We start from the raw sequence: 12,184 nt of genomic DNA on the forward strand, positions 1-12,184 counted from the left end.
ACTCTCGTGTTTGTATAGTAAATATGAAGCTATATCCAGGAGAATCGTTTGGTTTATGTACAGATTAAACAAACAAGATATAAAGTGGTGTGCTTTAGAGGCAGATTTTGTTACATTTGGAGAAAGCCAGGGTAGCTGTTTCCCCCTGCTTACAGTCTTTATGCTAAGCTAAACCGAGTGTTTCCTGGCTACAGCTTCATATTTAACAGATAAACATTAGAGTGGTGTCAATCTTCTCTCACTGTCGGAAAGACCGCACATTTTCTAAAATGCCAAATTACTTCTTTAAAGTAGGCATATTGAATCTAAATAGTGGGATTTGAAGTAGATTAACAATTTCTACACAATCTTACCCTTTCTTGTTACTTTGTCTCTCTCCAAAAACGTTTTTGTTTTTGTAAGATTTTTTTGTGCACATATTTCTTATTTATATAAGCTCTTTTAAAACGGCTCTCTGTGTACCAACAAAGCTAAACTTATGAATTCATTAATGCTGCTTTGAATTTTCTTGAAAGAAAAAGAAAAGTTGAATGAAGTAAGTGGCTAGCGCAACTAACTTAACTACAACTAAATAACGGCCGCATCCTTCGCGTTATGCCCCTTTTCATTAACTTCACAACATGAGAGGAATTCTGCGGAATAAGTAGCAATGCAGCCGGCTTGGCCTTGATGACATTTTGCCAAATTTAGCTTTTCGCTGATAATTACTTTTTTGTTTGTGTTTGTTTGTTCGAGAGGCTCATTAGAAAAGCACTGATAGAGACTGTACCGAAATAATTGTTGCTCCCCTCCAAACCCGAGAGAGAGAGAGAGAGAGAGAGAGAGAGAGAGAGAGAGAGAGAGAGAGAGAGAGAGAGAGAGAGAGAGAGAGAGGCAAGAAAGAAAAGAGGTGAAGAAATATAAGATTTGGAGCAAGGCAGTGACCGTATGGGACAGGACGAGGGAGAGTGATGGCAGAGATGGAGCAAGAGAGAGATTTTACTCATTAAAAAGACGAGCACAACAAGGGGAGGTGGCATTAATCAGAGCTCCGCGCTAATGAGGCATTTTACTCATTACGCTGAAATAGAGAGGGGCCAAGGAAGAAAAAGCGGGAGGGGGGAGAGAGAGGAAAGAGAGACCACGGTATGACTAACTGTACTGTAATAGAGAGAACGGGAACAAATTAGGTAAGAAAAAGAACAATATGGAGGGAGGTGACAGAGTTAAGTATAGATGTGGTGGGGGGATAAGTGGGACAGGTTAAGATAAAGACAAAGTGGAGTCTACAGTGTAGAAACCGATAATAGTGATGTAAGAAGTGAATCCATTTGGCTCACTTTAAAGATTTGCCATTTGTGGTCTTTACTAGAATAAGTCACATGTAATCCTACTGGTGAAAAAGTGTGAGCTTTCCTTTATGGCCCTTCCATTCTTTCCTACCTTTATGGGACTGATCACCCCTTCACTCCACTATGTTGCAGTTGTTAAACATTATAGTCCCCAGTGACAATGTACTTTGAGTTGGTTTTTGGCTCATTGGGGAGATTATTCAATATTCTGTGATGCCTTAGTAGTGAGTAACTGGATATTGATAGACGACTACAGGAAAATCAATGTTGTATAATCTTTTCATATCTTGGTAAAAATCAAGATCACCATAGAGCAAATTAGCAAATTAAATGAAAGTCATTTTCGCTTTTAGCGTGCTTTTAAAGAGCATTAAAGCTTTACATTGGACTAATGGCAAAGTAGTGCAAGAGAAAAAACGCGTGTGTGTGTGTGTGTGTAATGCATTTGTTAGTGTGTGTATTACAGTAAGTAGTTTGTGTGTGTCAGTGCAGTTTGCATGGCCATCTGTGGAATGATCTATGTCTCTCCTTGCAAAGTGGAGTCGTTAATATTTGCATTATTTAAACCAAGAGGACTATCATAACTGATTTATTGTGCGTCTTTCAGGCTTTTAGAATTAAAAGGATTTGTAGAGGAGCTAAAGCAGATAACTTTACCCTACGTTGCAACTGCAGGGGCCACTGCTATGTGGTCTTTCTCTGCTGCTGTGAAGAAGAACCGAAACAACCAGGGACCGAAAATGCTTGTTTGTTTACTCGTTGTCAGTTGTGCTGTTCTTTGCAGCTTCTGGCTATTGCTTTAAATTATCTCTGCCAGTGATGGGACTGCTCACGCTGTGGTGGACAAGCTAAACAAACAAAGAGAAGACAATCTTTTAGAGTATACAGCTACGCTAGCTGTGTGCTAAGCTCTGTGAGGCTTTAATCAAAAACAACAGGGCATGAACTAAATACTAAGGGAAGCATGCTAACAGGCTTATAATGAAATTGTTAAAGGTCCCACGGCATGAAAATGTCACGTTATGAGGTTTTGTAACATTAAAATGCATTCCTCCAGCCTGCCTATGGTCCCCCAGTGGCTAGAAATGGCGATAGGTGTAAACCGAGCCCTGGGTATCCTGCTGTGCCTTTGAGAAAATGAAAGCTCAGATGGGCCGATCTGGAATCTTGCTCCTTATGAGGTCATAAGGAGCAAGGTTACCTCCCCTTTCTCTGCTTTACCCGCCCAGAGAATTTGGCCCACCCATGAGAGAGAGACATCATGGCTTTCAAACGAGCAAAGTGGCAGTTGGTCAAGGCCGATCACCAAAGTTGTTAGAATTTATCCTGCTAGGCACCATAAATATCTGTACCAATTTCATGACACTCCACCACGGTTTTACACAAAAATTAAAAATGTCAGCCTCATGGTGGCGATAGAGCAAAAGTTAGCAATCAACTGAAGTCAGTAGGATTTATTCTCTGGGGACCTTGAATGTATTTACAAAGTTTCATGGCAATCCATTCCGTATTTCTTATATATTTCCGTTGGACCAAAGACATTGCTATTCGTGGAGCCACATTGCCATTGTGGCTATGGACCCCCTCAGTAATGTTTGCCACATTCACATTAATATGCCTCTCATTTTTTAATAGTGTCCATAGTTTATGTTTTGTACCACTTAAGAAGAAATAAACCAAGAGAAAAAAAAAACATAACTCTGTTGCCTAAAACCGAAACAGTAACCGTTGTAGTTACTGACCCTCCCATGACACCACAACACAAAGCATCTCCTCTGTCTCTCTCCTCCTCATCATCAAATCATCATACGAGAGCTTTTGGTGCATGAAGAAACACCAAAACAAAACCAAGCTTCTGTTAACTGGCCTCCTCCCATCATTCTTCTCGCTCCTTCTCTTATTATCTCTTATAACCCCTGCCTGTACATGATTCAGATCTAATCTGAGTGATCCCAAACCATTGGAATTATAAATCTGAGATCTATTTTTAGCTGGCGCCAAACCCTCTCTCTTTCTCTCTCTCTCTCTCTCTCTCTCTCTCTCTCTCTCTCTCTCTCTCTCTCTCTCTCTCTCTCTCTCTCTCTCAGATCTCAATTTGATGAACTGTTTGGTTTTAATTAAAACTTGGTTATAACCTGGCCTGACATTCAGCCTGCTGCTGTCTTGTTCCAGGTCTACCTTGTGTCTGAGGATGTAATTCAACTCTTTGTGTCTGTGTCTTTCTGACTCTTTCTTGCCAGGACTCTGACCTTGTCCTGACGTTCAACCTGTCCATGCATCGCTCCTGGTGGATGGAGAACGGCCCGGGGTGCAGGGTGACACCCATCAACCCTCCTCCCTCCTGGGCACCCGAGGACCACCGATATATATCTATATCCGGCTGTCTGATGGATTTCCAGTTCATAGAGGTGGCTCACTCCTCGCTGCAGATACTCCTGGCTGTAAGTACTTGAGCTAAACAAGTACTTTCTAGTATGCACCTGCACTTTCCCCGCATGAAGAATACACGCTGTTACATACTCTTTGTTTGCTTACTTTCTGACATGAGACAGTAACCTCATGGCAACCTCATGTCTGTGCCTTAAGTTGAGTGTCAACTAGCCCCTAGCTTGGCTGGCCCCTATTGGAGGACAGGGTGTCCGTGGGGTTTTAAAAAGTATTAAAAGGTAGTAAATCAAATTGGTAAAAATGAAGGCCATTAAAAGGTATTAATCGCCATTTTACGAGGTATTCATTTTTTAGATATTTTTTTTTGCAAACTATGAGTTGTCCATTTGTTTTATTATGTCTATTTAAGTTGATCTTGTAAAGTTTGTGTGATTATCCTGCATCGGGTTATAGCCTATCCCCCACATCAAGATGTTGGGTCTGGGAACACACCATTGGCAGGGCTCAATCTGAGGGGCGGGATAAACGGTTGTCTTTCAAATTCCCTCTGCACGCTACAACCAAGCAGAGCAACGAAGAAGATAGCGGAGCTAGTTGATAGATTAAACTTTTGCCGTATCCAGTCGGCAAAACTCCGAACACATCTTCCTTTTTTAAGAATGACTTCAGTGCTGTTCTTTGTTCTTTTCTCAAAGAAAAACTTAACTCCAAGTCTTCCTGAGTTGCGGCTTAAGCCAATTCCAAAGACCGCTGTTAGCCAGGAGCAGCTCTTCTTTGTTTAAAATTTGTTTATATCCTACAAAGATGAACAGAGATCCTGAGTGGTGCATCACACAGATGAAGAGTATAGTGCAAACATTCCTCCAGGGCAAGTAGTTGACAGGTGGCATCTCAGCTGGTAAGAAAATATTGTATAGGGACAGTAGAAGTGGATAGGTTATTCAGATTGATTAAGGACATGTGTTAGCGGTCTCAGTGTGCAAGGTGGTTTTGTGCATTCTCTTAACAGTGTGGAAGTGTCATTGCTTTTACCTAAATCATTTATTTGAACAAGTTCTGAAAAAATATACTATGTACTCCTAGCTCTCGATGTAGATGTTGTGATGGTTGACAGTGTTTCCTCTAGAATTGTTTTCAGCAGCGGGGGTGGGGCTGTTGAACGTCAAAAAGTTACCTGAAAACAGCGTGTCGATTCTTTTTAGCATATCACATCACACTTTCAGTCACTATGACCACTACTACTACGGTCAGAAACATTTATTGTGCCAAAATATGAACAATAACGGCGCTGTCAATGGGCTTATCTGCTAATGTTAGCTGCCAACCGTTACCTTAAAACCATCCAGCAAATAGACTGCGCCGTTACCTGAAACCGGTGATTTAACGTCACCGCACATTTTACACACAGTTTAACAACAAAACAAAACGCGGAGTGAACATGACTAGCTACGTTTTTCATGTTGGTTTTGAGCGGTATGCACCCTCATGGGGAAGAAAAAGCAATTCAATAGAAGCACTTACCATGAGAGCTGGGGGTGGTACGGTTCATGAAAAAACATCCGAAGTGCTCGGTTCGCTAGTCTCGGTTCGGAGCGTGTGTGTGCCACACAGTTCGTCAGTACACTGTTAATGTGCACTAACCACTTACTGCCGTAGTGCCCACTTTCGACACCTATGTTAAAACACTTACTGGAAATGAAGAGTAGGATGAGTTTGACAAACGGCAAACCCATGGCAACTGATTGGACGATCGCGTCACATGGGTCTTGCTGCTCCCGAATTTCAAAACAGACTTTAATGGCGGCTCGTTCAGAATACGATCTCGTATTTTACGAAAATAGTTCACCGAAACGTTTTTCTGAAAACATTTTAAGCAAGAAATAGGCCATGCAGTTGCTGAATCTGTCTTCATTTCAGATCGACAAAGGTCAGTTTAAAAGATTTTCGTCAGATTTTGAGAGACACCGAGCCGACCGCTCCTCAAGTGGGGTGGGGTGCTGCTGCTGCTGTAGGTCACGTCACCTGCAGAAATGTCAAGTGGGAGAGAGGCTGCATGGAGCTGGAGGATGCGCCAGCGTCGTTTATAGTCGGGTGTGTGGGAACATTTTGGATTTCACGTTACCTATGATGAAATAAAACAATATATAGAACTGCCACTGTGTGCATGTATTGTGCAACATGCATTCAATATGCTAATTGTAGCTATATATCATATGCTGAAGTATATTCTGGAGTGGTAAAGATTAAAAGAAAAAATAACAAGAACCGTACAGAACCGAAAACCGTGACCCTAAAACCATGATATGAACCAAACCGTGGGTTTTGTGAACCGTACCACCCCTAATGAGATCACAGGTTCACTTAGTTTCAAATGGTTATAATGGCATCATAAGTTCAAACGGTGAATGCTTGTTTGCTTATATGTATGTCTGTTTTCTTGTATGTCTCTTGCCTCATGGAATATTTGTCATGTGTACTCATTTGGGTGTCTGTACATACAGAAGAAGGTTCACTTAGTTTTAAGTGGTTATAATGGCAGCAGTGAATGCTTGTTTCTTTGAACTGGTTTAATTTATCATTTTATTTCATCTATTAATTTTATTATGAAGGTGAAATAAATGCAAGATGGGTTAGGGTTGCAAGATGTTTCCAAAGTCAGTGAGTCTCAATCTATTCTGTTGACTTTCCCTATCTGTATCATTCTATTGGCCTAGAGGGTGTAGTTTTATAAATCTCAAACTCCGTTTAATGGTTAAAAAACGTGTTGCTGTATAAACCTGCAACTCAATGGCGTGTTGGTTTTAAAAAATATTGAGAAGGTATTACAAATGGTATTAAAAGGTATTGAATTTACCTACAGGATTTCTGTATATACCCTGGAGGAGGAAACTGCAGGAGGAAACAGCTAGCTTGGCTTTGTCCAGTGGTGGTTGGTGAGCACAGGTAAAGAGCATTAGCGAATTAGCATTTAGAGAAAGATGACTGGATTCAAAAGGCGTACCGTTTTGAGCATTTGTTACTACAGTATTGTACAGCCATGTACTGTAGGTTTACTGGGGCTTTTTTTGGGGGAAGAAAACAGCTGCTTGTTGTTCAGCAGTGAGACTGAACCAAAAGCTGGGATCCATGAAACCAAAACAAGGAGCTAGAAGACGCTAAAACGCTCCGCAGAGCTGATGGAAACTGCAAAATCGGGTGATTATTGGGTTTGATATCATGAGGGATTTTATCCATAGAGAATAATATGGATATTTTCGTGTGTGGGAGGGAGAGAGAGAGGGAGAGAGAGAGAGAGAGAGAGAGAGAGAGAGAGAGAGAGAGAGCTTTGAAATAATGCAATTGATGTTCTCTACAGTTACACTCACTGATACATTTAGTTTAATGTTTTCTAAAGTGTATTACAACCATGCCAACTCCTTTGTCTGTTGCAATGGGTTAGGGAATTTTGGGTGATTGTGCAACTTTGTGGTAAAATAAAGCATCCAGGCTCCATTAAGTTAATAACTTCATACCCTCATTAACATAGAATGGGCTGGATAAGCTGCTTTAGAGACTCTATCTCAGTTTTTTTTGGGTCTTTCTTGCTCACTCTGTTTTACTTCATTGTTACGAAAAAAAGAAAAAAAACGATTTCCTTCTCTCTGTTTCCCTCTGCCTGTCGCTTACCCTCGCCCTCTGTAATTCTTCCTCTACCGCACTGTCAAACTGCGATAATTAGCAGGATCAGAAGAGACAGCAGAGAGAGAAATAAAGAGTGGGAATGAGGGAGGCCTGTCACTTTTTATACAAGTCTCCTCTGTACTTTTTTTCGGAGCACACACACGCATATGAAAACAGACACACACGCAATAAACAAACTGACGCTTCAATGTGACTGCATGAATAATTACACCAACAGAAAGAGAGAAGGAGTTTGGGAGTTTCAGCATCTTTTTCATTCTGAGGCTCCCTCCCTCACTTATCATGACTGTCGCCCACTCTCACCCGCTGTCCTCGTGCCCTCTCTGTCAATCGATAGTGTTACTTATAGTATGGCTGAGTGCCAAGCCACCACATAGCTGCACCACTGTCTCGCTGTAATTGGTGTGTGGAAACACTGTCATGCTCCATGAGCACACATTCAACAGTTTGACTGGTTCACTGGCTGACTGGCTGGCTGGTTTACTGTAATTGGTGGAAACACTGTCAGGGTCCTTAATAGCATACGTTCAACCAGTCGACTGGCTGACTCAGCGCGGGGTAATGGTTGGGTTGGGTCGGATTCAAAGCTGACTGGTTGTTTGCATCTGGTAAGCTGGTATACTGGCTGGTTAACTCATGCTGGTAATTGTGTCTGGTGAGGCCAATGTTTTCCAGAAATCATGGTGCTTTTTGATGGACAGGGTAAAAAATCTGAAATGAACATACAGTACAGGCCAAAAGTTTGGACACACCTTCTCATTCAATGCGTTTCCTTTTTATTTTCATGACTATTTACATTGTAGATTCTCACTGAAGGCATCAAAACTATGAATGAACATATATGGAATTATGTACTTAACAAAAAAGTGTGAAATAACTGAAAACATGTCTTATATTTTAGATTCTTCAAAGTAGCCAGCCTTTGCTTTTTTATTAATAAGGGAACAAATTCCACTAATTAACCCTGACAAGGCACACCTGTGAAGTGAAAACCATTTCAGGTGACTACCTCATGAAGCTCATTGAGAGAACACCAAGGGTTTGCAGAGTTATCAAAAAAAGCAAAGGGTGGTTACTTTGAGGAATCTAAAATATAAGACATGTTTTCAGTTATTTCACACTTTTTTGTTAAGTACATAATTCCATATATGTTCATTCATAGCTTTGATGCCTTCAGTGAGAATCTACAATGTAAATTAGTAGGTGTGTCCAAACTTTTGGCCTGTACTGTATGTCAGGACAGTGTGGAAAAGTCAGAAAAGCCACTGAGGCAATTCAGCTGTCAAGGTCTTCAACAGAGCATGTCTTTGTTTGTCTGGGTGGTCAATTGGGTATGTGATGGACTCACTGATTTTGTCTCGTGTTTACAGTTACAGCTACATCTCTTGTAGAATGTTTCACACCCAGCTTCTTCAGGCTCTGTAATGTAACGAGCGGATTGTTTTGCTCCCTGACTGTTACAGCAAATTACTGTATTATTTTTGAAGAGTTAACTAACTGATTAGTTCTCCAAACTACAAAACACAAAGGTTTTTCTTTACAATGTGCACAGTGTGAAGCTCTGAGCTGAAGCTCTGAGTCCTGACGCCATCACTGCCAGACTGCAGCACAGTAGGGGAATACGTAGGACTTCTGTGATTACAGTTGTTTTTTTCCCTCTCAACTTTATTTTACCTGCTAATAGCAGAGTGATGTTGAAATGACATTTCACAACAAAAAACATAGCTGAGGCTTCCTGCGGGCTCAGTGGTCTAGAATGCATGCTTGCAAGTCATTTTAGTGATTAGCATTACTTCAACCAGAGTGGAGCAACTAATCAGTGATATCACCTATTGTTGTTTTTGGTTGGGAAGAAAACCTCCACACACCCCTTCGCTGCACACAGTTGAATAGCCTTAACTATGAAATGTTTATGGGTTCAAGTAAATAAAACGATGATGCTTGTTTACACCTATTAGCAACACTGAAACAGGTAACTGAGAGGAAGTGCACTAATTACAACCACTTTAGAGTAAATATACTGAACAGTATTAACACCCACAGTCAAGTATGTTTTGCTCCAAATTATTTCATGTCCTTACATTTTTCTGATGTAAAATCCAAGATGTTGAAATTGTTCTGTCAAAATGGCTCTTAATATCCAACAGACAATATAAACTTTTAAAACAGTCATGACCCTATGCTCACAATGCACACTCTTTTCCAAGTAAACTTTTCAGTTATTTTGTGTACACCAAATATATGAACGATGCAAACAGAGAACCAACAAGTGGCACTGCCGACACAGGACGCTGTTATTTGGTCACTTAAAAGATAGTCTGGATCAACGGAAGTATATTTCCATGTCCCTCACCTTCCGCTCTCTCTGTGTTGCCATTCCCAAACTCTGTTTGCTTCGGGAAACAACAACAAACTTCAAGCGAGTAAGCTAGACGCTGAAAATGGCAAGTTTTGAAAGATTTGGATGGTGCAATAAGTCAGGCCTGCTTGGTCCTTTCGGGGAACGATTGTAAAGATTTACAAAGAATGTGTTTACAGCATTTACTCTCTAACTGGGACATTTTGGAACCAATTGGCGGGATTGCTATAGAAGAAGTACACACAGTGATACACTGGTAAGAGCAAATAACGTTTAACCATGTATCCAGCTAATTTAAATAGCTCATGTTACTGTATTGTCTGAACAGTTCATTTCATTTCATTTAAAATTGTATGTGGCGTTTTTTTTTTTTTTTGTGGGGTGCAAATGATCCACCAAAACAAGTTACTTCCCAGACCATTTTACAGAACCACCGTCACTGCGTCCAAAGCTTAGCGCCGGCCAAGACAATTGTGATTGGTTTAAAGAAATACAAACGACCCAAGGCGTTTTTTTTCTCCTATCCTAGAATGTATCTCTGGTGTAGCCAGACCTTACTCCACAGCGCTGTGGAGATGGGTCTGGCAGTGCGAGACTCCTGCCTACTACTTAGCGCAAGAACTCTCAGGGAATCACCAAAGTCATCAGGATGCATCATCTGGGGCCATGGCTTAAACCTATGGAAATGTTTAACACTTAATGATGTGCGAGATAATACTTACAAAATGTAATGATGTAAAAAAAAAATAAACAGGACAATTAAACCACCAGAAGGTGACACCCAAGAGTTTATAGACATTCAGCAGACGCTCCTTGGTCCGTCCTCTCATAATGATCAGTAAGATGGCCGTGTTTTTTAATGACCACAACCAAAGGACAAACTGTACTTCGGGTTCTGTTAATTCAGTCATTGAAATATTGTAATATAGGGCAGAAATAACTGAAATGCTTTCAAGGTTTACTTGTTCATCATGTGGGGGGAATAAATTGAGTCAGTAGCATACAGTATGTAGTGTTGGTTTAGGGTCGAATTGTATTCATGGAAGCAGCACTGGGACCAGATTGCTTTTCATAGTTATTGTTATTCAAAGATCAGGGAAGAGAAAGAACAATGCATAAGAATTGAATGTCAGTCAACCAAGGCAACCGCTGTGCTCTACAGCACTAATCCCATATTTGCTGAATATGTTAAACCTCCCATTTTTTTTTTTATTCTGATTAAGACAGGTAAGAACTTCCTGAATCAATTAAAGAAAAGCTTGCAACAAGGGATTGTGTATGGCAGATGCAAAATTCGAGGGTGAGCCAGGTTGATACTTGATTTTACTTAATTTGATTTACTTGTTGCTGTAAATTGTGTGTAGTTTTACACAAGCATTAAATAGCACGAACAAATTAAGTTGAAAGTGATTGGACGTAAATATTGATTGTAGCAAGTGATTTTTCAGTGCAGCTTTGACTGGCTGACGAAATATTTTCCTCACAAATAATTCACAGAGAGCAAAACATTAGTTTGAGTGTAAATGGTCATCTTCAGCACATAACAGATTGAATCTAATGAATGTGATACCTTCATCATTGCACAGTTTAGCTGGCGTAAAATGATGCAGCTGTATTGGATTCACTTATTTGGCGATGAATACATTTTCCTAATGGAGTAATGCATCCAACTTAAATGAGATTATCACACACGCAGACAAACAACTCTACAATTACGATTCCTCAAAAAGTTGTGGGTGTAAAGACGCAGGGGAAGGGGAAAAATCATTATGGATCTAAATTACATCATGATCTTCTGAAATGTTGGTCGTACATCAACCTGTGAGCTGATTCAGTTTTTACAAACCTTGAGGGCGATGATGCAGTGGTGTCAGCACTTTCCATTGCGATCGTTTTGGCAAAATACAACCTACTCTTCTGCCTTAGTGGAGGACAAACTGCGTCACCTTTAACTGCCTTCCCCATGGCATCTGTCCTTGCTTTTTTAAAAGGTCTCCTCCCACGACGCTTCCCCTGAATTTTTATGGTCTCAGGCTATGCAGAACTCACACTGTACGTTTCCCCTTCCTTATCAACCACCAGCTGTTTGACATTCTACTTTCTCCCTGAGCTCCTTTCAAAACTTCCAGGTGTTATCAGAATCTCTGCTAAGGGAGCATTTAGGACTTGATAATTGTAGGAGCGAATGATGATTCAGTTATCTTTTTTTTGGGTTAATAACATTTCTTTGCCATGTGGCAAATGTTGCCCTACACTATTATGGGATTCTTGATAATTTTTGGGGCACTAATGATAAAGCATTCGCTGTAATAAACCCAATGATGTCCAAATATCTTGATACTGTATGCTACCTCATTACTCTGGTAAAAACAAAACAAAACAGAAATGCCCAATTTAAATCCCAATGTAATTATTACATTGATTT

At 40.5% G+C, this 12,184-nt stretch overlaps 1 protein-coding gene across 3 annotated transcripts in view; it reads left to right on the forward strand.

Moving 5' to 3' along the window:
• Positions 1–12,184, forward strand: part of nkain2 (sodium/potassium transporting ATPase interacting 2) — an 88,126-nt gene that overhangs the window by 52,839 nt on the left and 23,103 nt on the right. For all 3 annotated transcript variants that reach the window (XM_028605052.1, XM_028605053.1, XM_028605054.1), the window contains exon 4: positions 3,572–3,772. In XM_028605052.1, the coding sequence (XP_028460853.1) occupies positions 3,572–3,772 (201 nt within the window). The remainder of the gene's footprint in view (positions 1–3,571; positions 3,773–12,184) is intronic.

Source organism: Perca flavescens, chromosome 18 (genome assembly GCF_004354835.1).
Source record: "Perca flavescens isolate YP-PL-M2 chromosome 18, PFLA_1.0, whole genome shotgun sequence".
NCBI classification, from domain to species: domain Eukaryota; kingdom Metazoa; phylum Chordata; class Actinopteri; order Perciformes; family Percidae; genus Perca; species Perca flavescens.